The 26444-nt window shown below is 62.2% G+C and overlaps 4 protein-coding genes and 1 non-coding gene across 7 annotated transcripts; 2 read left to right on the top strand and 3 right to left on the bottom strand.

Moving 5' to 3' along the window:
- Positions 1-419: 419 nt before the first annotated feature.
- PLPPR3 (phospholipid phosphatase related 3) lies at positions 420-3775 on the bottom strand. 2 transcript variants are annotated; one of them, XM_068997163.1, is made up of 7 exons: positions 3700-3775; positions 3370-3555; positions 3102-3231; positions 2704-2899; positions 2541-2629; positions 2201-2421; positions 420-1945 (listed from the first exon to the last, which is right to left on the bottom strand). In XM_068997163.1, the coding sequence occupies exons 1-7, from the start codon at positions 3772-3774 to the stop codon at positions 683-685; spliced, it is 2160 nt and encodes a 719-aa protein (XP_068853264.1). In that variant the 5' UTR covers position 3775; the 3' UTR covers positions 420-682. The 2 variants fall into 2 exon arrangements, with proteins under 2 accessions (XP_068853264.1, XP_068853265.1); XM_068997164.1 differs by having other exon boundaries at positions 2201-2374; positions 2572-2629.
- A 2864-nt stretch (positions 3776-6639) lies between these two features.
- LOC138099780 (complement factor D-like) lies at positions 6640-8942 on the top strand. Its single transcript, XM_068997279.1, has 5 exons — positions 6640-6821; positions 7008-7161; positions 7408-7552; positions 7949-8206; positions 8454-8942. The coding sequence occupies exons 1-5, from the start codon at positions 6755-6757 to the stop codon at positions 8625-8627; spliced, it is 798 nt and encodes a 265-aa protein (XP_068853380.1). The 5' UTR covers positions 6640-6754; the 3' UTR covers positions 8628-8942.
- A 1367-nt stretch (positions 8943-10309) lies between these two features.
- MED16 (mediator complex subunit 16) lies at positions 10310-18587 on the bottom strand. 2 transcript variants are annotated; one of them, XM_068997205.1, is made up of 15 exons: positions 18581-18587; positions 18068-18250; positions 17588-17695; positions 17290-17459; positions 16319-16750; positions 15941-16046; positions 15124-15279; positions 14597-14808; positions 14148-14354; positions 13510-13720; positions 13192-13325; positions 12629-12821; positions 12193-12409; positions 11759-11842; positions 10310-11002 (listed from the first exon to the last, which is right to left on the bottom strand). In XM_068997205.1, exons 2-15 carry the CDS (start codon positions 18201-18203, stop codon positions 10876-10878), a joined length of 2493 nt encoding a protein of 830 aa, XP_068853306.1. In that variant the 5' UTR covers positions 18204-18250; positions 18581-18587; the 3' UTR covers positions 10310-10875. The 2 variants fall into 2 exon arrangements, with proteins under 2 accessions (XP_068853306.1, XP_068853305.1); XM_068997204.1 differs by having other exon boundaries at positions 18419-18583.
- A 345-nt stretch (positions 18588-18932) lies between these two features.
- On the top strand, positions 18933-19039 carry LOC138099883 (U6 spliceosomal RNA). Its single transcript, XR_011146777.1, has one exon. It is a non-coding gene; the product is annotated as a U6 spliceosomal RNA (small nuclear RNA).
- Positions 19040-19941: 902 nt separating this feature from the next.
- Positions 19942-26082, bottom strand: R3HDM4 (R3H domain containing 4). The gene is made up of 8 exons (XM_068997230.1): positions 25914-26082; positions 23532-23686; positions 23275-23393; positions 22650-22773; positions 22139-22224; positions 21128-21213; positions 20827-20882; positions 19942-20142 (listed from the first exon to the last, which is right to left on the bottom strand). The coding sequence occupies exons 1-8, from the start codon at positions 25955-25957 to the stop codon at positions 20039-20041; spliced, it is 774 nt and encodes a 257-aa protein (XP_068853331.1). The 5' UTR covers positions 25958-26082; the 3' UTR covers positions 19942-20038.
- Positions 26083-26444: the final 362 nt, after the last annotated feature.

Below are 26444 nucleotides of genomic sequence, written 5' to 3'. Positions count from 1 at the left end.
TCCCTGCTCCCCCCAAACCTCGGCTGCAGCCCAGGGCTGCGCCTCCTGGGGTGGAGCTTGGTTCCCACTGCACCCCTACCCCAACACCCCCCTCTCCTCCAGTCCCTGCAGTATTTACAGCCTCTGCATGCCCAGAGCCACAGCCCTGGGCAGACCCCCCCTCCCATTCTGTCCACCCTCAGGCTCGCTCACACAGACCAGTGGCGCAGGATGGTGGGGTGTCACAGGACCCCCATCACCCACTAATCCCCCCATGAGCTGGGGCTTGCTGCCCCACAGCAGCCTCTTCCCCCTGTTAAACCCCTTGATCTAGTGCCCCCCAAAGCCCTTCGGCACCATTTGTCCCTCCCCGCCCCCCCTACAGACATCCACTTCCAGAGCCGGAATAAAAGAACCCCTCGGAAATGTCAGCACCAGTGTTAAAGAGAAAAAGAAAGTCAAAAGTGCTTGGAGCTGCCCAGCCCCACAGCCTGTGGGGGCAAAGCCCCTCCAGCTGCTCAGGTGGGAGCAGGGTCCCATGCCGGGGGTCCCACAGACGTCTCAACTGGCTCAGGACCAGCGTGGCTGTGCTGCTCGAGAGCAAATCCAGCCCCGTCCTGCCATCCCCTGCAGAGGGGCCCCAGAATCATAGAGCCCCCCCAAATCAGGGCAGGGTCATGGGGCCCCGGCAAGGCACCGGGGCTCAGTCCTTAAACCTGCGGCCTGCCTGCATCTTCTTGTAGTAGAGGTCCACCTCGCCGTCCGCCGTCCCGTCCCGCTCGGCTGGCTTCCTCCGCAGCGTGGAGTCGCGGCTGGCTGTGGCCAGTAGCCCCTCAGGGGGGGCCTCCACCCGCTCCCCACCACCTCCTGCTGCCCCTGGGATGGCAGCCAGGCTGCCATAGCGTGGCTCGTCCTGCTCCATGTCGCTGACAGAGGAGCCAGGGGAGACACCGGCACTCTTGGCTGGGCGGAAGCCATGGAAATCCTTCCCCACCTCACCCAGCTCGTAGGTGTCTGGCCCCTCTGGCCCCTTCGGCCCTGACTTCCACTCCCAGGGCCCATTGCCTGCAGAGAGGTGGACAACAGGGTGGTGAGGGGCATGGGCGTCGATGGTGATGATGCTGGAGCTATCCCGCTCAGAGGGCGAGCGGTACTGCGAGGAGTCAGAGCTGGTGGAGGACGAGGACGTCTCCGAGTGCTTGGGGGTGACAGAGACAAGGCTCTGCTGCTTGGACATGGCGATGACCTGCATCAGGCGCGGGGGGTTGGCCACCCGCTGCACTCCCCCCTTCTCTGCCACCATCACCCACTTGGCCCTCACGGCCGCCCCGCTGCCGGCCGCGGCCCCGGCGCCTGCCTGGCTCTCCTCGGGGATGTGCACCAGCTGCGAGGCGCCCGGCCGGGGCTGGATGAGCACACGGGGCCCCATGGCCGCCCGCTCGGCCGAGCGCGCCTGCACCGTGGGGTACAGGGAGGGGGGCACCTCCTCGCCAGGCTCCCCCACACCCCGGGCTTGTGTCGCCTCCTCTGCCAGTGTCATGCTCCGGCCCTCCAGCGACTTCTGCTTCCACTCCGTGATGAGCTGCTTGGAGCGAGAGGCGTCCACGGGGACGTGGATGGTCATGTGGCGCCGCGCGGGGTCATCCATGGAGGGGGTGTTGACGCGGGGCAGGGTGTTGCTGAAGGTCACCATGTTCTCCTTGCCCATGGGGCTGCGGGGGGCCAGCAGGTCCACGTCCACACTGGCCCGCTTCAGGCTGCCCAGCGAATTCTTCTCACGTGGCACCGGCCGTGCCGCCTCCTCCAGCCGCGCCTGTGGGTTCAGCTCGTCGGTGCTCACCGACTTGTTCTGGTGGTAGACGGAGTCATGGCCCCGCTGTGTCAGTGCCCGCAGCGCGTCCTTGGCCGGCACCTGCGTCGGAACGCGCTCCGTCGGGGCACGGAAGTTGCCAACAGCATGGAAAGCCTGTGGTAAGGGCAACCATAGAATCCTGGAATGGTTTGTGTTGGAAAGGACTTTTAAAGGTCATCTGGTCCAACGCCCCTGCTACAGACAGGGACAATTTCCACTAGACCAGGTTGCTCTGAGCCCTGTCCAGCCTGGCCTTGAATACTTCCAGGGATGGGGCGGCCACAGCTGCTCTGGAGAGTGGGGAGTCAACATGGCCCCCCCAGCCTCGCCCACCCCCCTCCCTGGGCCACGGGCAGGACCAGCACGCACCAGGTACGCGGCGATGCCGGAGCCGATCAGGAAGCCCACATAGACGTCAGCGGGGTGGCTGCGGTACTGGGTGATCTGGGTCAGGCCACAGATGCCGGCGGCGATGGCAAAGGCGAAGACCAGGATGGGCTTGAGGAGTTTGGTGCTGTCTGAGATGATGGAGTTGAAATACATCTGGGGCAGGAACAGGGTGTTAGTCACGGCCCCGGCCACACACACAGCTCTTGGGTGCATGTGGGACTGCAGGTGCCTGCACCCACACCCAGCATGGGCACAGGAATATCGGGCAAAGCTTGTCTGTGCCAACAGGAGAGGGACACAGCTGCCCATGGCACAGGACTGGCATGTGCCAGGCAGTGCTGGGAACTCACCGACACGTAGACGGCAGCGAAAGCCGAGAGCGTCGCGTGCTGGGATGGGAAGGTCTTCCTGCAGGGAGAAGGGACACGGTTGGGACAGGCAGGAGGGCTGGCAGTGCGGCACAGGGCTCCCCTGGCACGTACCTGGCAGAGAGGATGGCGTGCTTGTCAGTGCCTGAGCAGATGTCCTGGGTGATGTAGGGGTTGGCGTCGCAGGGGGTGCCCAGCAGGGTGTAGTTGGGTTTGCAGACGGTCAGGAAGAAGGGAGCGTGGTAGCCAGTGGCCAGCTGGATGACGTCCGTCACCAGGGCCGTGGCACAGAGTCCGAACACGTGGACGCCTGGGGATGGCAGGAGTGGGACAGTGGGTCACCCCCATCCCATGTGGGGCAGCCAGGATTCACCCAGCCCTGGGGCACCTGCTGGAAAGGGTCTGGTGCAGTGTCCAGGGTCTGGGTGGGGCCGTGCTCCTGCTATCACAGCCAGGGTGGCCCCAGGTCCCCTCCAGCCCCCAGGTCCTGTTCAGGCTGTGGCACAACGTACCCACAAACCTGACGGTGCGGCGCAGGAAGGAGTTGAAGTTGCATCCACCGGCATTGATGCTGCCCTCGGCACTGGCACGGCCCTTCAGCCGGGACTGCAGGCAGTACACCATGCCCTCCCCGACCATGATCTGGGAAGGAACCGCTGGCTCAGGAGGGACTGGGCGGGTCTGGGATGTTGGCAGAGCTGCCCAACAGATGCTGGACACCGCCAGACACCAATCCCCAGCTCTGCCCCGACCCCCACAGCGGGACAAGCCCGGACGCACCGAGGCAGCAGGCGCGGCGAAGGCCAGGCTGAGCAGCATCAGCAGCGGGATGAGCTCCTCGTTGGTCTCCACGTAGGGCATGGAGAGTGCCCGGTCATGGCACTGGAAGCCCACCTTGGCTGGCTTGAAGAGGTCCGTCAGTTCCAGGAAATAGAGCGTCACGACGGAGGAGGCCACGATGGGCAGCTGTGGGGGAGAGAGCGGGGACCAACGCGCCCCCGGAGCAATGGCACTGCCAGAACGGGGCACAGACCCCCACCTGCCGTGCCAGGGCCCAGGACAGAACCCCCTGCACAGCCCCCACCCCGTGCCCACCCACCCCACACCCACCTCTACGAAGTAGAAGCAGGGCAGGAGTGTCATGCTGTCCTTGGGAGCGTGGGCTTTCTCCTTGGGGGGGATCATGGTCCTGGGCAGGCACAGGGGTCCCACTGGGCTGTGCCTCCACCCTGTGGGGGCACGAGTGTCACCACGTTGCAGGGGGATGGGCAGCCCCGGTGACCCCTGGCCACCCCTCCAGTTCCTGACCCCCGAGGGGGACGAGCACCCCTGGGCCACCACCCGGCTCTGCAGGGGTACAGGCACCCCATGTCACCCCTGGTCAGCCCCAGGTCACCCCACTGCCCCCGCTCACCAGAGACACTGCCGGAACGGGGGGTGCCAGCCCCAGGGGCTGTGACAACAGGTGGGGCGGAGGCTCGTCTGTCGCGACAGGCGGTCACTACCGCGACAGGCGGCGAGGCTGCTACGGAGGGCGTGCAGAGGGGTTGTGCCGCCCGCAGAGCCGGGCCGGGGATGGGGTTCCCCGAGCCCTCCCGGCCCCAGCCCTACGGGATTGCACCGAGCCCGGGCTGCGAAACGAGGGGGGAGGACAACGGGGATGGAGCCACGAGGGGCAACGGCGAGGGGCAATGAAGGGGGGGCAAGAATGGAGCATTAACCGGGGGTATGAGCGGGAGGGCGGGGGGCTCAGCGGGGAACCTCCCCTTCGCAGGGACCGTGCCGCAGCCGCGGGCGGGGGTCGGGCCCGAGAGATGGGAGGGGGTGTCGGGGGAGGGAGGAGCGGCCCTTTGTGCCGGTCTGTGTCCCCCACTTACCTCAGCGGCGGCCCCGGGGCGCAGCGGGGCGGGGGGCGGCGGTAGCGGCGGCTGCGGGGGGGATGTCCCCGGGATCCGGGATGCTCCTGCCTCGGCGGAGCGCGGGGAGCGGCGGCTTCCTCCGCCCCCGCCGCCTCCTCCTTCTCCTCCTCCTCCTCCCTCGCCCGCCGCCCCCCGCTCCGCCCCGCCGCCCCCGGCCCCTCCCGGGGCGCCGAGCCCCCGCCGAGCCCCCATCGAGCCCCCGTCGGTCCAGGGATGGGGGTCTGGGAGGGTCGGGGGGGGGGTCGGGAGGTCGGGGGGGGATCGAGGCGAGACAAAGGGCCGGGCGGGGCCGAGGACAGCCGTGGGACCGACCTCCCTCCGCACCGCTCCGCACCCCGGACCATGCCCAGGCACCGAGGGGCTCGGGGGGTCCCGGGGCCGCCCCCAACCCAGGCTGCCTCCACCGCCGGCCCCTCGATCAGCCCCCCTGCCCCCGTGTGCTGCGGGAGGTTGTCCCCCTTCCCGAGGCCCCTCTTGCCCTGCAGAGCCCCCTCCCTTGCCCTGGGCCTGTGGGGACCCGAGGGGTGCCCAAGCGGGGGTCCCGCATCGGGGGGGTGCGTGACCCCTAAACCCAGCGCCCCAGAGCTCTGCCAGCCCCCACCTGGGCTCTGTCGGCCGGGGGGTACCTGCCCTGCCCGTGGCACCTGGGGGCTTCCCGGGGGACTCGGGGCGAGTCCTGGACCCACACTCATGAGTAGCCCCAGGGACGGTGCCGGGGGCCACCCTCAGCAGGAGCCTTGTGTGTCCCAGATTTGGGCCTGAGGAGGTGGGTGCAGCTCCCTTTGCTTTCTAGAGCCTCCTGGCACCTCCCGGCAGAGGCAGCAGCACCCCAGCCCCAGCTGCCCCTGTCCCCCCGCTCTGCAGAGGATCCCGGCTGTGCCCTACCCAGTACCCCACCCTGTACCCCATTTCCTGCACCCCACACTCACTTGTTCCCCCCAACCGCCCACTGCCCACCCTGTCACGGTGCTGTCCGGGGTCTGAGCAGCCCTGGCTCCACACGGTGCCCTTATTCCATTTTTGGCCCTAAGTGGACAGAAATCTCCCAGCGTATTTAACATCTAAATCCCGAATCCCTGGAAGCTGCGATTAAGCTGCTCTCCCTGCGGAAAATCCCTGTTTTGAGCCAGACTCGGCCGCCTCCCACAACACCACTGACCCCTGCCCACCATGTGCCACCAGCACGTGGGGACAGCGAAGCGACCACTGCAGAGGGACTCCTGAGCCTCCGGGGACCCCCAGTGCCCGGCCCCCTCCTCGCCGATGAGTCCGGCCAGCTGCTGATCATGGGTCCATTGGCTTGGGGGGGTCGAAGGGTCAGAGGTCGGGGCGATGGGGCGTCTGCGCAGCCGGACAAAGGGAATGCGGCAGCTCGTGGCTGTAGAGGCTCGTGGAGCAGGAGGAGAAGGAGAGGGTGGGCTTCAGCCCCTTGTGGGGTGTCCCCAGGAGCCCTGCTCGGTCCCGGCTGCACTGTGGGTGGCCACGGTGGCCATCTCGACAAGAGGCGAGGCAGCGAGACCTCGAGGCGCGATGTGAGGCCCCGGGAACGAGCCCGGGCGGGGGCTCCGGGCGGCTCCGGAGCTCAGGGACGCGCCGGGACCGGGCGGGAGCCGAGGCGGTGGCTCCGCTTAGTGGCACCGGGGAGAAAGGCAGAGGCGACCGGGGCTACCACCGCCACCGGCATCCCGGACACCGCCCCTGTCGCTGCCATCATCCCTCCCATCACCGCCGCCCCCAGCCCTGCAGGAGCCCCCTCGGGGCAGGGATGACCCCGCTGTCCTCGTCAGCCCGAGGGCAAACCCAGGGGACGGGTTTGTATCCCTGGGCACCCACCGAGCTGGCGCCCAGCACCCAGCGGGGCCGGGCGGGGGGATAGAATTTGCCGGAGCCTTCATTTGCCAAGAGCCTGAACTTTTTCGGCATTAAAAACCCCGGCGCAGAAATCCCCGGCGGCGGGTGCCAGGGCCGGCAGCTGGGCCGGGCTGTTTCCTCCTCCCGCGCTGTTTGTGCCGGGAACTCTTGATCCCTTTTATAAGCTGAATATTTCAAAACATTCAGCCCACGCTGCGGAAACCCCCCCGCTCCCTCCGCGCCTCCCCCCCCCCCTTTCCTGCCCCAAACTGAACATAAAAGCGAGTCCCAGCCGCAGCCCCGGGTGAGCAGCGTCCACCCCGCAGCCCCTGCGCGCTCCCCAAAACTCCTGCACACCCCCGAGCCGGGCAGAGGCATCGCCGGGCTCTGCAGCCATGGGGCCGAGTCCTGCTCCCGTCCTCGTCCTCGGGCTGCTGCTGCTGCTCTGGGCCCCAGTGCATGGTGAGTGTACCCCCCGCACCCCAGGGCAGCGGCGTCCCCAGCGCGGGGGTTCCTGCCCAGCTCCCCAATTCCTGCCTCCACCTGCAGCCAGGTGCTGGTGCAGCCCACAAGGAGGGGTCCAGGGATCCTGGGAAGGGACTAAAGGACACCCTGTGCCCCTCAGCTGACCCAGCCTCTCTCCTGCAGGGCAGCCCAGGGGACGGATCCTGAGGGGCTCCATAGCCAAGCCGCACCTGAAGCCATACATGGCCTCGCTGCAGATGGACGGGCAGCACGTCTGTGGGGGCTTCCTCATCGCTGAGCAGTGGGTGCTGAGTGCTGCCCACTGCACCGAGGAGACGTGAGTGTGTGTGGGTCAGTGCATGGCTGGGGGGGCTGCTGGACTCAGGCCAAATCCCACTCCATAGCCTCAACCCCGGTGTCAAAGCACGGGACTGAGCTCCCACCTGCAGGGAGGACTGGGCAGGGGCTGCAGGACCTCTTGAAGCTCCCTGGTGGGCTCTCCAATCCCCCACAGCACCCCATTTCCATGGCTGGGTGCAGTGATACCCCCAGCTGTTTGTCCCATACTCTGACTCTCTTCTAGGGATGGCAAACTCTTCCAGGTGCTGCTGGGTGCCCACTCACTGACGGAACCGGAGCCCCACAAACGCCTGTACCAAGTGCGCGCCCAGTTCCCCCACCCTGGCAGCAACATCCACAACAACAAGGATGACCTTCTTCTCCTCCAGGTGGGCTGGCAGCTGATGGGACCCTCCTCCCCACCAGGCACAGCCCCGTTCCTGCAAATCCTGCTGCCCCTTGGGACCCTGCAGGGTCACTGACTGGCCAGAGGAAATCCTCATGGTCAGGCTGGGCCTGGTTGCCTTGTCCATCCCTCCCTTGTCCCATGGGACCCATCCCTGCTTCCCCCACCAAAGAACTTTGAGCTGTGTCCGAATGCCTCCATCTTCCTCATAGCTCCAGCTCTGGTCTCTGGCTGCATCCTGGGGCTTCATTCGGGAGGCGAAGCCCTGAGTGTGGCTGAGGCCGGGGTGGTACCGGTGTCAGGGCCGGGCTCACTGTCCCCTGCTGGGTCCTGGGCACAGCTCTCCCTGTGACCTGGGTCCCCGCTGGATTTGTGGCAGCTGGAGGAGAAAGCGGAGCTGAACGCGGACGTGCGGGTGCTGCCCTTCCAGCGGGAGGACAGGGATGTGGCGGCCGACACGGTGTGCGAGGTGGCCGGATGGGGCACCATCGACCACAGTGGCCGCCGGCCGGACAAGCTGCACCAGGTGGAGCGGCCGGTGATCAGCCGCGACGTCTGCAACCACCGCACGCGCCACGACGGCACCATCACCGAGAACATGATGTGCACTGACTCCCGCAGGATGGACACCTGCAAGGTACCACACACCCACCACGGAAACACGGCCGGACCCCTGGAGGGCTGGGAGGGGGCAAGAGGGGACAAGAGCCTGGGAGAGGGGAGGGGCTTCGGAGCAGGAGAGGACAACATCCCCGGGGTGAGGAGGCCCTGTGCTGGCCACTGCAGAGCAGAGCACAGGAGCCTGGAGGCAGGAATGAGGGGTTGGAGATGGGCTGGGGTGTCCAGCAAACCCTTGGCCATACTGATGAGCTTTGGTCCTGCAGGGAGACTCCGGTGGCCCCCTGGTCTGCAACGGGGTGGCCGAGGGGGTGGTCACGGCTGGCTCCCGGGTCTGCGGCAACTACAAGAAACCGGCCATCTACACCCGCATTGCTCCGTACGTGGCCTGGATCGACAGCGTCATGGCCTCTGCGGACGAGGAGGGGGACACTCGCTGAGGGGACTGCAGGGACCTGCTCCATGCCACGGCTTGCGGCTGCCAGCACGGCCAGAGCACCCACAGTGCTGCCCCGCTGCGTGCCAGGGGCTCCCACCGCTGCCCACCCCGCTGCCAGAGCGTTCCCCCACACCAGGAGGGAGGGCTGGGCCAGGGGACTGGCAAGGAACCAAGGAAGGGGGTCCCTGGTCCCTCACTCACAAAGCGCAGGGCTCAGGTCAGGGAGAATTGGTGGTCACAGCCCTCAACAGGCTTTGCTGAAAGTGCCCAAAATGCTGCCTGCGACTGCTGCAATAAAGTGATGATGATTCCTGCAGAGCTGCTGGGCTGGGGGAGTGGGGTGCATGGGGGGAGCTGGGGGGGTCCGCGTGGGAACCCCTGCCCGGGGGCACCTGGACATGGGGTGGGACATGGTGAGGTTGAGCCCTTGGGGAAGGTGTGGCCTTGGGTGGGAGCAGGGGACGCATCCTGCAGTGTGGCCGTGATAGGATCCAGATCCGGGACCTCCCACAGGGTCATTGTGTGAATATTTGGGAAAGCAGAATCTGCCTGTTGCTGATATGGCAGTGGCAGCTCCAGCTCTCACGGTGGGATCCGTGCTGGAACCCAGCAGGATTCTCACTGGGACCCTCTTGTCCCAGGAGCTGAGGGGCAGGGTGGGGCAGAGCCCCCACCTTCCCACCACAACCCTGGTCACCCCCAGGCCCCTGCTCTCCCACTGCCCTATCCTGGAGGGAGCAGGGCCAAGGCACAAGTGATGGGATCAGGGCAGCAGCACGGCCCAGGGCACTGCCAGACCCTTCCAGTCCCATCCCAGGAGCTCTGTGGTCAGCAGGGGTACAAGGGGGACACGAATGTGTCTCCATCCCCCTGCTGTGCTGCTGTTCCCTGTTCCAAATCAAACATTAAATAACCCCAAACCTGTTCTCTGAAGAACTCACAGAGAGCCCGGGTTGAGTTTTACTTACAGGGGAAAAGAGCCTTAATAAGGTGCAGCTTCCTAATTAGCCATTTGATTGTCCCTAATTACCAGCAGAGTAGTGAGGGGGAGAGGTCTGTACAGCTCTTACAGCTCTGTGCAGCGAAACATTCGCTGGAGTCGAGGGATGAACTCTCTGTCACCAGCTCCAGCTCTCAAGAATAATGAAATCACGGTTCCAGAGGGAAAGGAATGTACTAAGACTGGCTCACTCCCTCTCTTAAACGGTCTGTGGGGACCTGGAATTGCTGGCTGGGATGCAGCAGCACAAGGCTCCAGGCTCTCCTCCCTAAGAGCTGAAGGAGCCGTGGGAGAGGAGCGGGCCCAGATCACCCCCAGAGGGCTGGGGCTCCACAGTCACAGCCACGCTGGCTCCAGGAGGTTGTGCTTTCCTGTCGGGCCAGCAGCAGCTGAGGGGGCCAAGAGAGAGCAAAAGCCTGAAAGGATTTTTGGCTGCACCAGGAACGCTCCTCCTCCGGCACGCTCAAGTGTCCAGCTCTGCCTGAAGCTGGAGGCTTACACAACCCCAAGGATTTGATGTTTTTTCCTCGAGTGTCCATAAGGCGAACCTTGAAAACATCCATTTCCCCTTCCCCTTTTTCCAACGATGGTGGTTCCTTTCCTGACAGATGCTCTGGCAGCCCTCCTGTGGCTCTGCTGCCCAGCCCCACGCTGGGTGGCCACGTCACACCACAGACACACGGTTCTGTACAAAATTCAGAGGACTTTTATTTACAACAGCAAGAGGCAAAGGGAGAGTTCACTCCAGGCAGCAGCACTCACATTCCTGCTCCCATCCAACACCGATGGGCACACAGGAGCCAACTCCTGTCAGAGGGGCAAGTTTGCTGAGGGATCAGGAGTGCCCAGCCCATGTGGCACTTTCCAAGCAGCCGGAGGCACAGGATGGATGTGAGGTACCAGGTGTGCTCCCCTCAGCTGGGACTTTGTTCCTCACCAGCCACCACATCACCACTCTGCCCAAGCCAGGGCAGCTGCCAGGACGTGGCTGCTCCGCTGGCACAGCCCCGAAACACAGGCTCTCCCCTCCTGGGCCCCAAACGACGGGGAAACCTCAGGCATTCCTTTCCAGCTCTTCCCTGGTAAGAGGCAGAGCTCCCTCAGCTCTGTTTTCCAGCACAGCTGAACCAAGGACGAGCAGCAGCAGATTTTCCAGCATGAGGGAGAAGAGCTGCTACTCCCTTGTCCCAAAACCTCCATGAAGGGAGCCCTGTGCAGCTCGTGGCCCCCACTGCACCCCGGGAAGGGCTCAGGAGTAGCTGAGGGGCATCTTCCTCCACAGCCCCCCACACAGGCAGTTCTTGATCCAGCGCTGCTCCCACTGCTTCACTGCTGTCACCTTGTTGGGCGACTTCAGCATGGTGACACAGCCACACCTGGGGGGACGTGAAGGGTGCAGGCAGCCCGGGGAGCAGTGGAGAGCCAGCACTGCTGGGGTGTTGCATGGATCACACAGGGATCTGGGTATCCGTGGGGGAAACCAGCTCCTGTCATCTGCAGGTGCCACTTGTGAGCACCAAAACCAGCTGAAACCAGCGAGCAACGATCCCGCTGAGGGCTCTGCTGGAGCTGGAGTCTGGCAAGGAACAGCCCCAGCTGCTGTTTATCCATCAAACAACTGACAGTCATCTCACAAAAATGATCTGCTACAGAGGCTTTCTATTAAAACCAGTAATTAAAGCTAATTCAATCACATGACTTAGATGGATGTTTGTTCCCTGAGCCATTATCCTGAAATCCAGGCTCTCCCGTGAGGGTGGATGAGTAGGACAGCACAAAATGCGAGGCTGGTGGAATGATGACCCCAAAATGGGAGCAGGGACAGTGGGGTGGTTCCTCCCTCCAGCTCTGCTATGACCACACAGGTGCTTTAATGACCAGACCCACAGAACCAGGCATCACATACAGGAGTTGCTGTAGGGTCTCCTCCAGGTCAGATTAATTTAAGAGCTGGATCTGATCTGTTTGATTTTTAACCCAGGGCCAGGCTGCAACAACACCACACTCTGACAAGGATCTGGGTGTCCCAGATTGGGTACATGTTAACCACAGCCACAACCAGCCTTGGAGAGCTCCTCAAGGGCACAGGAGAGTCCAAGTCCTGCCCAAGCTCCACTGCAAGTGTCACTTACCTGGTACAGGACTTGCATTCCTCTGTTGGGTACGCACCCAGGTGCAGCCGCCTCAGGTGGTCAATTTTGGGCTGTCCAGGGGCCCTGGGGAGGGAGAACAGGACCTTCCTAGAGCGTCACTTTCCACAAGCTGCTCCCAGGACAGGGAGCTGCATCTCACTGGCCAACATGGCAGAGGCTCTGGCCTACTTGCCCACCCAGTGCCACGAGATTCGTGGTCACAATGACACAATTAATCACATTAATGGGCTTTTTCCCCCCATTTGTTATCACTTGTCAGTACTTAAAATTCCCAGCCCATCACAAGCTAAGAAACAGATTCAAACAGAGAGGACAAACTACTCTTGGGTCCCAGCAGCACAGAGATAAGCCAAGCACAGAGCTGCCAAGCCTCCTTCTCACCACGGCACTGACTCGTTCCAGGGGGTTTGTACCTGACAAAGGCATCGAACTGGGAAGAGACAGTGTGGCCAACGAGCCCCGGAGCCTTCCCAAACTGCAGCCGGACCAGCTGCTTGTTCTGCAGCTTGCTGATGATGCCGTCGTTGATGGGCAGCCAGTCAATGTTGGGAATGAGCAGCTGGCTGGGCAGGAGGCAGCACTCGTCGATCAGGGCATCGTCAGGCTCCGTGATGTGATTTTCCTCACGACCTGCGTGGGAAACGAAGGAAAGAACCCGTGTGACCTTTACATTTCTCCTTCAGAGCTCCAGAGAGCTGCGTGCAGCCTCCTCCTCCACTGCCAACTCAGCCTGGAAAACAATAACCTTGGCAGCTGCACTTGCCCTTTCTGAATGTGCCAGACCCCCTCGGAGTCACGTCCCACCCCGCTATTGCAGGAATTACAGTTCAGGGAACCGACCACACTCACAGCACAGCCAGAGCTTGGTCAGGAGCCGGAAGAGCAGGGACATGCTGTCCTGGGTGTCGGAGGTTGCTGTGTAGACAGGGAGGCAGCTGGGCTTCAGCAGCCCCCAGATGCGGATCACCACCATGAGCTCCCGGAACATGCCGAGGGACGCGCCGTCGCGCAGGAAGCTGTGCCCGGGGCGCACCGGGGAGCCCTGCGGGGGGACAGTGGCATGGGTGGGGCTCACACTGGCTTGGGTGGGGCTCACACCGGCCCCAGACACCCCACTGCATCCAGACAGCTCCTGCTTCCAGCAGCACACGCCCTACGGAACCTGCTGCTGGGGATGGCAGAGGGTGACCTGAAGGTGACGCCTCTGCAGAGCTGCAAAAGGAGTGTCCCCAAGTGTCACCAGCCCCACACAGGCATGGGAAGGGCCATTCTCTAATTCTGCTGTTCCTTACTCATCCCCAGTGCTCATGCTGACAGGGACATGTGGCCCTGTGTGCCCTGGCTAAAGCTCCCCAGCACTGCCCACGGGTGTTTGTGTCCTCTCAGCGTGTTCCCAGCACTCCAGGTCTCACCTGGTTGGGAAGGCTGGCCAGCAAGTAGAGCACAAAATCCCCCACCCACTGGATAAGCTGCTGCAGGGACTGCAGTGTTGTCATCTCCAGGACAAACTCTTCCGTCTTTAGGTTAATCATCACCTTGTCAATGTCTGGAAGAGAAGCAAGACACTGCTTGGCTCAGGAAGATGGATCCAAACCTCACACCCTCCCTACGGAGGTCACCCTTCTCCTCCTCCTCAAACCCAGGGGTTACTATGAGACTGTGACACCGTAGGGAACGATCCAATCCCAAACCTTGGGAAGGCAGCGAGGGATGCTGTGAGCAGTCAGTACCTACATCCGTGATCTTGGAGCAGATCTCGGTGAGCCGGTCCCCGGGGCTCTTGTCAGGGGTGTTGAGGAAGTGCGGGCGCAGCAGCGACTTCAGGGTGCAGCTGATGGCGATGAGGAAGAGCTTGGCGTGGTAGTCACACACACGGGCAATGGTGCTGGAGGAGAGCTTGCACAGCGACGCCTTCATGGCAACGATGCGCGTGGAGAGCACCTGAGCGACGGGGAAACGCAGCAAAAGGCACAAGGAAAGGCAGAATTAGCATAAGCTCATTAAAGCTGCTGCTCTGCTTTATTCTCTGCTCTCCCTTTCTGCCGCAGGAGCGACAGGAACAGCGCACGCTGCGCACGTGAGCGCTGCGCTGGGCACGTGCTGCTGCTCCCAGAATCTGCCAAAAATAGACTTCACCGTCTCACCCCGAGTTTCCGACAGGTAGAGACCTGCTGATGTCAGTGAAAGTGAATGCTGGTGACATGGAGGCTCTTCCCAGCTCCATCACTGCCCGAGCTGGGCACTCAGAGAGCACAGCCAGGCAGAGCCACCCGTGTCCTGAGGACTGTCATTGGCTGCTCCCCCCTCCAAGTCCCTGAGCCCCCCTGTGCCCACCCTGGGAGTGAACCCAGAGCTCCCAGCCCCTGACCTGCTGCAGGGCCGCGTTCTGGCGCATGTACTCCTCGTGCAGCTTCTCCACCAGGTTCTGCACCATGCTGGGCTGGACGTGGAGCAGGATGTCCCACCAGTCGTAGCCGGTCACCATGCAGTACTCCAACAGGAACAGCAAGTGCCGCAGGGACATGTTCATGTCCAGCACGTGGCCCATGGAGGGGGAGATGCGGAGCATGCTCAGCTGAAGGGAGGAACCAAAGGAAAACTGGCATCAGGAACGGCCTTAAAATCATCCCACAAAACTACAACACAGCAAGGGGTCTAATGCAGCTCACTCCTGGCCTAGTGACAATTCCTGCAGTGACAGAGTACATCCCTTCCCAATATGGATCTCGCAGCTGGAATTCCCAGTGTTTTCCGAGCAACCCATCATCCCTTAGAGAATCTGGGTGAGAAATAACCTCACCATAAAAGAGCACCAACCTTCCCGTGACTGTCCACACCAGCCAGGGCCAGCGATGTCCAGGAGAGCTGCATGGCCTTGAAGTGCACCAGGGGCCCCGCGGTGCGCGGGCGCTTGAGGGTCGGCTCGTCCACGGGGCGCTGCGAGGAGGAGCCGTAGAACACGGCCATCATCTGCAGGGACAGCCGGTGCACGATGTGGACGCTGCCATCATGGAAAGCCAAGGCCAGGCCTGGGGACAGGAGACAAGCAAGGCTAAGCAAGCAGCTCCTCCCAGCGTGGCACAGCCTGAAGCAGTGGCCACCACTGAAGCCCGTGGAGAAGCCATAAGGCTGGGGACTCACAGCCCCAGCTGTGAAATGCCATCAGCATTTCACGGCCTCCCCCCATGGAAACACAACGGGATGGCAGGGAAGATGACCCGTTTGAAAGTTTTCTTTCAGCATTCCATATGCTTTGCTCCCGTTCTTACTTCAGCTACAGCTCAGAAGTTGAAATTTCGGGCAAAAGCCACATGTTTAGGAGGAAGACAACAGGAGCTCCTTACCCAGTCCAGGGAAGAACTTGGTGTCGTTCGCCACCTTCAGATCAGTGTTGGTCAGGGAGATTGGCAGCTTTGGCAGCGCCACGGCCGACACCCGGTCCAGGTCGTTGGTGGCAGAAAGGATTCGCCACTTCAGGATCATGGGCTGCTTGTCTCCCACTTGGGAAAATGAGCAGATGAGTGAGACTTTTGTCCCAGAGAGATCAGAAAATCCTCCCCACATTTCTGCCCACGCTCCCCAACCAAGCAGGATCACAGCTCAGGCACTGACTCTTCATTCCACCGCACTGGTGTATTTCCCATCTATTTCCAGGACATTTCCCTCATATTCCCCTATTTTTTTCCCTGAATTATACAAACAACATGTTTTGCTAAATCTCTCTTGATGGAAAGTTCTGCTGAGGGTGATTAAGATCGTTATATACAATAATCCTTTCTATTTCACCAAACAAATTGTGCCGATTAATTCTGTTCTATCTGAGATCAGGTGGAGCCCAGGCAGCCTGGGCAGGGGATTAATCCAGCTCTGCTGCTCGATCCTGGTCCTTTGGGAGGCTTTGCTCCACTGACAGCAGGAAGGGCGGCTGCGCAGCAAAACACAGAAAATGTCTTTTATGAAGTGAAAGCAACAACCAAAGCCCTTCCTGGAAACAGCAAGTTGGTGCCTATGATGCAAACAGACAGAATGGACTGAGAATACCTGAAAATAAACATGGGATTCTGAATAATCCCATATATGAATAATGGATGTGAGAAACTGTGCTGCTTTTTTCCTCAGACCAAGCTCCTGTTCTTAAGAGTCCCCAGTGCAGACACTCACCCACGGGAGAGATTTGCTGGAAGATGTTGTTGACGGGCAGGCCCTCCTTCCTAAGGGACCAGCACTCCACAATGCTGTTGTTTTGGTTGGAAGCACAAAGCAGCACCTGCGGAACAGAGCCCCCCACACGAGCGTTACAACGCAGAGGGCACAGCCCTGGTCATTCCCACCCTCCATTTCCAGGGTCCTGCTCCCAGTCAGGTCATGCTCCACCAGCAAAGAGCAGAGGTTGGAATCAATGGGAGGTGATGGTCAGGTCCCTAACTCCAGCTGCATCAGCAGCACTTCCCAGAAGGGCAACTAGGAATGCCAAGGGTATTGCACGACATGCTGGTCACCCCTGAGGAAGGCCAGGTGGAGCAAAGAGCAGCTTCCCACCTGCTCTGACATGTCCCGAGCCAGGAATTTCAGGTGGGTGATGGCCGGGTACTTGTCCTTGCGCGCGGGGTCTGTGGTGCAGCGCATGAAGAGGGACGGCAGGATCTCGGTGTCGATCTTGCACTTCTCGTTCACCACGCTCACACAGACCTTGTAGAACTGCACGGGGGATGTGCTGCTGCCATCGGACGTGGCCACCACGATGTTGCCCCCGCCCGTGAAGGCGACATCGGCCAAGGCCACGCGGCAGCGGAGGCGGCACAGGCTCTCGGTGGCCGTCAGCACCTGCCCGTTGGGCTTGAGGAGGGACACGGTGACCAGCCCGCTGATGGTCACGGCGATCCAGCCCTCCATGGGCTTCCCACCGAACAGCGTCAGCGACGGAGAGAATTTCACCCTGGAAAACTTCTCGCCGAAGTTCGAGGCTCCAGACTGTAACAGAGGTCAACAGAACCTAGGTGTTTGCACCCAAAATTTGTGCCTGAGGAGCTCTTCTCGTGGGAGAGGGGCAGGATTTCTGTGGGACATCCCAGGAGTTATAAAAACACAAGCAGGGAACTTGTGCTTGGCAGCTTTGGGCTCTCAGAGTCTGCAGAAGCAAACATGTTTCCAAACAAGGAGCTCATCTCCAAGTCCAAATCCCCAGATCAAACCTCAGCACCCAGAAAGCATTTCCTCAGAATTACCACTGGTAAGGAAAGAACTGCTCTATTGCCATGCTCCAGCCTGGAACTGAGGTACCAGACTGAGGGAGACACATTTAAAACACCAAGAGAAACGAGGATCCAACCCCCCTCAGAATTCAGCAGGAACCAGGAATCTGCCTTCTCTTTGACAGGAAAAACTCCTCTGATGGACTTGCCCAAGGCCAGGAGGGAGCCCAGAGCACGGAACACAGGCAGGATCCCGAGTCCTTTGCAAAGACCTGAGCCAGCATTCCAGCCCAGATCCCCCGTGGAGCCAGGACAAACCTTTTCCACGTGCAGTGCCAGTTTGACGCCGTTGTGCAGCCAGGACAGGGCCACCACCGGGTCCCCCTCCACCACGCTGCCCACTGTGTTCTCCCAGCTGTTGGCCAGGTGATCCGTCATGCTCCAGCACTTGATGTGGCCATCAGCATCTGCCGAGAGCAGCCTGGAGCCTGTGACAATGACACTGCATGGGAACAGGGGAAACAGCCAAAACTCTCCGAGGAACCTCACCCCATCGCTTTGGGACAGGCACAGCACGGGGGGGACACAGGGACAACGAGGAGGGATCCCAGCACACCTGACTGATCCCACTCCAAACAAGTGATGATTTCAGTGTGGCCTGAGTTCACGGAGTAGACGTCCCAGGGGTGCTCGGTGTCGATGATATGGACCATGTGGGTGAGATCTGCATGAACACAGAAGTGACTCCCTATCCCGTGCAACCAGCCACCGTTTCTGAGCCTCAGAGCCTCAGCTGATGCAGGGAAAACATAAAATATTCTATAGAAATGATTTGGGGTAGGGTAACAACTGTGCTGGGAACTCAGTGAGGGGCCAGACACTGACGTGAAGCTGCTCTTGGTTTAGGGGAACCAAACCCACTCCCAGGGAACAAGCGTGTGTTAGACACTGCCAGAGGCTGAGGGATGGAAAGAAAAGGAGGAGCAGCAGCTGGGAGCCTGTCAGGGGCAGGGCAGAGCTCCGGCCCAGCGGATCCTGGACTTTCCCAAATGCACCTGGAGATGCCAGGAGAGATTTCCCAAGGGGCACGCGGTACCTTTCTCCTCCTCATTGCGGAGGTCAGTAGTGAAGGCGATGAGGTTGCGGCAGGACCAGGCGCACACGAGGGGGATGGAGGGGCAGTGGTTGCTCTTGGGCTTCTTCTCCCACTCGCACACGTACGCCAGGTCCATCCCGCCGGCCCGGCCCCGGAGGGGACACGGGACAGGCTCGGTGCTGCCTGGGGGCGACACAAGGCCGGTCACACCGGGAACGGAACGCACGGCCCGCGGGGACCCCAACCCCAGAGGCCATGGGGAGCGCGCGGCCCCCGCGACACAGGCGGGGACAGCCCCACACCGGGAGAGGCCCCGGGGGGTGGCGGAGGGAGCGATCCGCGGGTACCGACCCTACGGCGGGCGAGGAGTGCGGGTGGGATGGTTCCGGGGGGGGGAACTCGGGGTGGACACGGGGAGGTGCCGGGAGTTCCCGGGGCTCGCGGGAAGGTCAGAGGAGGGTCCCGGGGCTGCCACAGGAGGGTCCCCGGCGGTTCCGGTCCGGCCGCACTCACCGGCGCCCGCCGCTCGCAGGACCCCGCCGCGCCCCCGCGGGCTGCCTGTCCCCCGCCTGCGCCGCGCGCTCAGGCACGGCCACGGACACCCCGGGCGGGGGCCCTCAGAGAGCCATCCTGTGGCTCTAATTTGCATAGCAAACTACCCAGAACCTACCGGGCACAAATAGCAAATATAATTTGTGTTTTTCGGATATTTGGGGGAAATACAAGGGAAATGAGAGTGCGAAAGACTGGGGAAAACCTGGGAAGGCTCGATATGCAGTCATCATCGAGCCACACTGCAGTCACCCTATGGTGAGTATATGGCTTTTCCGGGCCTTTAAATAACGCTGAGAATAGCGATAATTTCGTGCTCGCTTCGGCAGCACATATACTAAAATTGGAACGATACAGAGAAGATTAGCATGGCCCCTGCGCAAGGATGACACGCAAATTCGTGAAGCGTTCCATATTTTTCGCACCTCCCCCCACCCTCCTTTTGCGGCCCAGCGCCAAACCGGCTCCTCCGCGATACCCCCAAAGCCCCTCCCCATTCCCACCATCTCCCTCCCCACGCAGAGACAGAGCCGGAGCACGGGAGCACCGTCTTTATTGTTCCTGAACACGCCCGTACCCGAGTCACACCAGCAAAGGAGGCGCGAGGGGCTCCCCTGGCTCTGGGGGTCCCCACGGTTAATGGCAGTCAGTGTCGTCATGGGACAGAACAACCAGCGAAGACTCCCCAGGGCACACCCTACGAGCAACCCTTGGCACATGCCAGGGACCTGGGGAGACACAGAGGGACCCCCCAAAATGCCCCATCTGCCCCCATGGCAGCTGTGGACAAGCAGGGAGAGCCCTGAGTGGGGCTGCACCCCTCCAGCACGCACACACACACACACACACGTAAATATACACACACGTGATAAAAAACACAAGCTATATTACAATAAAAACAGCCCCGTCATGCGGGCAGGGCACAGGGTGTGCGGCAAGAGCACCCAGAGCTCCCCACACCCCACCCTGCCCAAGGGGGCCAAGCCCCCCTGGACACCGGGGCTGCGGGTGCTGGAACGCGGCAGCCCCCAGGCTCTTCCGCCAGCTCAGCGATTGCTCAGCAGCCGCCAGGAGCTGTTTCACCGCAGAAAAATCTGGACCGAGATCACCCCACGAGCGTCAGCGCCAGAGTGGGGGTGGCCCCGCCTGATTAGTTTTAAAAACACCTGGGTTATAAATAGACACACAAACAGTTCCAGGAGGGCTGCACAGGGAGCGGGACGGGCGAGAGGCACCTGCTCCACAGCCACAGCAATGTCGGGCAGGGCACAGCCGGTCCCAGCACCCCGAGGGGCCACAGCCACAAGCCCCTGGCTCTGCCCCGCTGGGCACCAGCTGCTGGAGCAGGGGAAGGGCTGAGGGTCTGAGGGCTGCAGGGCCGGGAGAGGCTGCAGTGGACACAGGGCAGCTGTTGGGGCATCAGCTCATCTGCCCCAGGTAGTCTGAGAGCAGCAGCTCGGGGGGCAGGAACACGCGGTGTTTGTTGCTCACTTTCATTTGACGTTTCCCTTCGATGTCCGAACCTGTGGGTGGGACGGAGCGGTCAGCACACCTCTGTTCCCTACCTCGGGGGCCACCAACACGGCGCTCCCAGCCCAGCCACCGCCCTCCCGTCCTCCCTGGGGCTCGTGGTGAGTGCAGGCTCCGCCGTGCTCTGTCCCCTCCGTCCCCAGCCGAATCCCTGCCGGCACCACGGGCTCGCTCCCCATCATTAGTGCTCCCAGGCTGTTTGCCACAAGCGGCTCCTAATGAAACGCTCGGCAGCGGAGCCTCCTCCGGAGGGATGGAGCCTCGCCTGCCTTGGCAACAAAACCTTCTGGGGATGCCAAGGGAACTACGAGAGCATGGCTGCTCCTTGGGAGGAGGAAGCAGCTGCGGGAGAGGGAACCCCGTGAGCAGATTCTTGCTCTGGACCACCCAAATCCCCCATAAGAGCTGGGTCCGGCCGATCCCCGGGCGTGGGGCTGCAGCCAGCGCTGGTAACCACAGCCGGGACTGCCGAGGGAGCTCCCTGGCAGCGGTGGGGAGGAAGCGGGTGGGGGTGGGGACCGCAGGGTTATCTGTGAGCCCCAGGGCGAGGTGGGACAGGGAGGAGGAAGGGAGGAAAAGGCTGAGCTGGAGAGGAGAGATAGTGATGGAGGGAAGGGGGGAAAAACAAAAACAAAATCAAAATCAAAACTGAAAACAAGCAGACACACGGCTCTTACTGGCAGAGACGAGATCCATGTACTGGCAGAGCGCGTGGAGCAGGAGCCGCTCGAAGCTGAGGGAGAGGGGACAGGGTTAGAACCAACGTGTCTCTGAGCAGTGTGTCCCACAAAGTGCCACGAGCCCCTGCACAGGGACCCCCAGGTGCATCCCTCCCCCGGGGGCTCCACGGGGACCAGGCCAGGTGGGTGTCCAAGCATGGCTGAGGGGAGGCCAAGAGGTCTCTTCTTCTCCCAAAGCCCCTCTGCAGCCTGGGGCACAGGGAACCCCAGAGCCCAGGACCCTGAGATGGGGACATACCTGTTGTCCATCAGGGCTGTGTAAACAGAGTGAGGGGTGACAGAGAAGAAGGCCAGCAGCTCCTCCTCCAGCCCCTCCAGCGTCCCCTGTGAGGAGAGGCAGAGGCTCAGCGAGGAAGGGGCAGTGGTGGGCACAGCCCTGGCACAAGTGATTCCCCAGCAGTTACTGCCAGCAGCCCTCGGGCAAGTCATCCGGATGGGAGACAGCAGGGAGAGGAGACATCTCCCATCTCCAGCCCCCAAGGCGGGGAAGGATCCAGCTCCTGCCATCTCCACACTGTGTGTGCCAAGGGCTGGCACTGTCCCTTGTGTTCACAGCAGCTGGGGGAGCCTTGTGCCTCCCAACAGTCAAAGCTCAGTTCTCTGCTGGTCTCCAGAGCACTGTGACCCCAGAGAGGAGCAGCACGCGTCTCGTTTGAGGACAAAAAAGCCAGTGGGCAGGAGGAGCCCAGGCTGCATTTAGAGGCTCTAATTAGCACCAGGAAAACAAACAAAGCCCCACAGAGCAGAGGGAGCAGGGAGCCAGCACCCCCAGGGCTGGGAGAGCAAGTGTCTGGGCAGGCACTGCAGGGCTGCACTCACCTCTCTCCTTCCTGCTCAGCAGTTTGTGCACTTTTACCCCCTTTCAAAACGCATTGGAGTTTCCCCAAATAACCTTGTGTGGGCCACTGTGAAGACCCCAAAGGCTCCACTGCTGTCCCCATGCACAAACATGCCCAGATTCACCTGTCACCTGCTGCTCATTGCACAGAGACTGGGAAACAACCACTAAAAAAGCCCTGTAACTGCCAGAAAAATCTGAACTGAGCCAGGAAAACCCATCTGCTGGCAGCAGGATGTCTGTCTGCAAACCAGGCACCACTGCGGGGTCCCACAAGCACCGGAGCACATTCCCAGGAGCTCCTCTGAAATTTGGCACGGCCCTGCACAAGGTCAGGGCACAGCTCTGGGGACACAGCTGTGGAGGGACCCCTGCCAGCCCCAGCTCTGCTGTCCCAGGCCCCCCACTCACCATGGGGATCCGGCCCCGCTTCAGGGTGGTGCGGAGGCGGCGGCTGATGCGCTGGAAGCACTCCTGGGGTGTGTAGGCTGGGAGCTCTGGAGAAGGGAGAAAGGATTCAGACACAGCTCCACAGCTTGCAGTGCCACCTTTCAGGAGGACCCAGTGTCCCCCCAGCTGCCCCATGAGGCCCCCCTGGCCACCCCCCCTTCGCAGTCACCCCCAGGATAGCAACGCCCTCCCCAGCACAGGAGGTTTGGGGGTGGGGAGATTTGGGGGTGGGACATTGGGGGATGGCTGCTGTGCCCATCGCCCCAGCCAGTTCTGGCTCTCACAAACCCTCCCTGGTCCATGGTGGAGGTCTGCAGGCATAATCCCCCCACTGCCACACGCAGGGGGTGGGCTCAGGCATCCCCTGGCCCTGCCACAAGCAGGGAGTGGGTGCAGTGGGGTCACCCTTTACAGAATGTACACAAGGAAGCAAAGGGAGAGGCTGTCCCCACCCAGCATCCCCTCCCAGCACCTTTCCACTTGTCTTCATTCTTGACAGGCAGCTTCCTCCTGTGCTTTTTCCTGGCCTCCTCCTCCAGGTAGAGCAGGACCCGCTCCTGCTCTTCTCCCGACCGGTTCATGAAGTCATTCCAGATCTGACAACAGAAGCCACCAGACCCCACTACAGAGGTCTGTGGGGAGCACCTGGCAGTGCATGGCCACCCAGAGCTCCTTCCCACACCCCATGAGCCCTCTCCTCCCCCACCTGTCCCCAGGGATGGCCCCGAGCACCACACCAGGGAGAGGCCACATTTCAAAACACTCGGTTATAGGGCCAGCGTGAGGCAATGGGGGTTTGGCAAGGGGCTTGTGCTAGAGGAAGTGCTGCAGCTCACCAGGCACCCACTGCTCTGCGGGCACAACTCTCCATGAAAGGATCTGCCTGGAGATTCCCTCACCTCATGGACTGAGGACCCCGGGACTCCATTACTCCCCGGCACACATGGCAGCAGCAGATCCCACACATCCCAGCCTGACACCAGACCAGGCAGAAACTGGGGCACAGCAGCTCAGGCCAGGGAGGCAGAGGGATGGAGGAGTGAGGTACAAACACCCCATGCCATGCCAGGGCCCCCCCAGTGAGTGGCTGTACCCACCTCCACGTAGGTCTCATTGTTACAGGCCTCGGTGAAGATGCTGGGGGTGGCTGAGTGGGTGAGCTCTCCCTCATCACTCCCACAGTCATCCTGCTCCAGGAGTGTCATCAGGTAGCGAGCTGGGGGGAAAAGCAAAGCCTGAGAGGGGAGGCAGCACCTCCAGAGAGGCCCCGTGCCCCCAGCACACCCCCCCCTTGCCACACAGTTCAGGGGAGGTTGTCCCTGCCCTGGGGAAGAGACCCTGCCCCGGTCCTTACTGTTCTCCAGCCTCTGAAGGCTCTTGCGGCCCTTGGCCCTCGGGATGAGGTCGGAGTTGCGGATGGCCTTGTTGATGTAATACTGCTTCCTCTTGGACGGGGAGAACCGCTTGGACGGGGAGTCCTCCAGCGGGGGCAGGCAGTCCTCGATCCTCCTGGGGGGACACGGCAGGAGGGATGAGCCCACCCGAGACCCCCGGGCCTAGGGCAGCTGCAGCAGCGTGAGGACGGGGGGAGATCAGGCATCAGAGCATCGGCCCCGCTGTTACTGCAACCGGCACCGCATCCTCCCACGGGGCCTGTCCCCCTCGGGTCACCACCAGCTCCAAGGGCTGGCTCTGCTCAAAGCAGCTGTGTGTCAGCACTGGACAGGCCAGGTAATTAACCTGGGTAATTAATCTGAGTAATTAACCACGCCACATGCAAAGCAAACCAATGGATCCGTTCCTGCTGGGCCCCTGCTGCACTTCACGCTCACCATCGTCCTGATCGGATCGGTAACGGCCCTGCCACTGCCTATTGAGGGCAGCAGGAACACCGCCCCAACCACGGCACTGCCAGCTCCTGAGGGCACCCAAAGGCCCTTGGCCTCTGTTCACAACAATTCCACAGTCAGGGTGTTGCTTAGTCACAGGCACAACTTAGAAATGACCATAAAACTGAGGCACTTTATGGGAAAATGAAGCCACATGAGGAGCGAGCAGCTTGCTGGGTGATCGACGCAACAGCTTGGGTTTCAAAGACAGGAAGTTTCACTGCCTTCACTTGCGAAGGAGTTTCCCCTCAGGGCTGTGTGGGTTTCCTTTAGCGCAGCAAAAGGTGGGGGAGAAAACCAACACCCCCAAAACAACCCCCAGGACTGTCCATCCAGGATGAGGAGCTGCACTGCACAGAGTGACCACTGTTTCCACTGCCATGGCAGCACCACAGCTTTGCCCCATCCACAGGGCCCTGTCCCTAATGTGTCCCCTTCTTCCCTGCATTCTGGGGCTCGTGGGAGCGCCAGTCCCGCAATCAGGCCCCAGCAGAGCTGATCTGGGCACAGGGCAGAGCAGGTTGTGCTGTCCGATTGCAGCCCGGGCCAACAGCCAGCTGCTTGCCCTCGCCAAAACCTTGATTTTTTTTTCCCCGTTTCCCTGCATGGGGACAGTGATACAGTCTTGGCTGCTGGTGGGGGTAAAAAAACAACCAACCCCTTCCAAGCTGGAGAGATAAACCGTGGCAAAGGTGGGCTTGGAAAGAATAAAAGAGACTCAGGTATCAAGGCAATGCCCAGAGGACAGGTGGGGAGCAGTAACCCAACCTGCCAGAGCGAGCGGCCAGGGCTGGCGGATCAAGTTGTGATACAAAGATGGTTACAAAAACCTGAATAAACAGAGGGAGTCACCTTACACTGCTCCAGCTCGGGGGTTTGAGTACACAGCTGCGAGCCCGGCACTCCCTGGAGCCGTCACGGCTCACCAGCACGGCCCCGGAAAGAGATGTCAAAAACGAGGGCCAGCAGGGTGGGAGCACCCCTGGGCAACTAGGAGCCCCCTGACCCCCGTGGCTGGGAGGGGAACAGGCTGAGCCACACTCGACTCTCTCCCTGAAGCCTTCAGGGCTGTTTGTGGCTGCCCCAGCACCCGGCACTGCCACGTCTGCCCTGGCACTGCCACCTCCGCCCAGTGCCAACCTGGAGGTGCACAGGGGACAGTGACCTCGGGCCAACATCCACAGAGCGAGTGACCGGTGTCAGACAAGCATCGGTGCCCTCTGAGCCAGGGTCCCGTCCCAGGCAGCTGGGCCGGGCTGAGAAGGGACCCCAGGACAGGTCATTCCTGGGGGACCACAGCAAACCGCAACTCCAGGGCAATGGGTCCAGCAGCTCCGGGGACACCGGAGTACAGACAGATTCATGCTGCTCCTCCACGTCCCACTTCCAGGCAGGGAACGCATCTGGAAGAGGAACTTGTTCTCTGCCGGGGGATTTCTGACCTATTCCCGTCATTTACCCTTTGCCAGCAGAACGCAGCAGGGACCTGCAGGGCAAAGTCGCCGCGGGACAGCCGGGGCTGCCAGGGACAGCTCCGTCCCGCAGGGTCCCGGGTCCCCGGTACAGCAGCGGGGGGCTCTAGCCCACCCCCGGCACCACGAGGGACCTCGGTCCGGGTCGCCAGCCCCGGTGACCGGGAGCACCGTGACCTCGACGGGATAAACACTAATTATAAAGCTCATTATCCCGGCCCCGGGCTCCGCTCTGACACCGCCCCCGGGGCCGGGGCGCTGGGGACGGGCTGTCCCGGGAGGCGCCGCGCCGCTCCCCGCCCGCACTGACAGCCCGGGGGGCTCCTGCCCGGCCCGACCGCCCCACGGCCCGCCCGGCCCCGGGCCCGCACTCACGGGAACGGCTCCTCGGGGCCCGCGCCGCCCCGCAGCACCACCATGGCCCGCTAGGACTGGGATCGGGATCGGGACCGGGACGGGGACCAGAACCAGGACCGGGACTTCCCTCCGCCTCCTCCTCCCCCGGCCCGCACCGCCGGCATCGGGCCCGGCACCGCCCGCGGGAAGTGACGTCACAGGGGCGGGGGCACGGGAGCTCCGCCCCGGGCGTCGCGGGAGGTGGGGCACCGGGGGTGCTTCGCGGAATCCCTGGAACGGGGACTCGACGGCCGCCGGACTCCATTAACGCCGCGTGAATCCCCGTTGTTCCCCCGTTACCTCCCCCGCTAATCCCCGTGAACCTCCACTTAACCCCCGTTAAAGCCCCGTTAGCCTCCATTAACCCCCGTTAAGCTCCCCCGTTAACCGCCCCCCCCTTCGCGGCTCTACCGGGGCCCGCGCCCTGCACGGCGCCGTTCCGCCGCCCGTCCGCGAGGCGGCGCTGCGGCCGCGCCCCCGCCAGGCCCCGCGGCCCCGCCGCGCGCAACA

Source organism: Aphelocoma coerulescens, chromosome 28 (genome assembly GCF_041296385.1).
Source record: "Aphelocoma coerulescens isolate FSJ_1873_10779 chromosome 28, UR_Acoe_1.0, whole genome shotgun sequence".
Taxonomy (NCBI): domain Eukaryota; kingdom Metazoa; phylum Chordata; class Aves; order Passeriformes; family Corvidae; genus Aphelocoma; species Aphelocoma coerulescens.
This window is presented reverse-complemented; position numbering and strand designations above follow the sequence as displayed.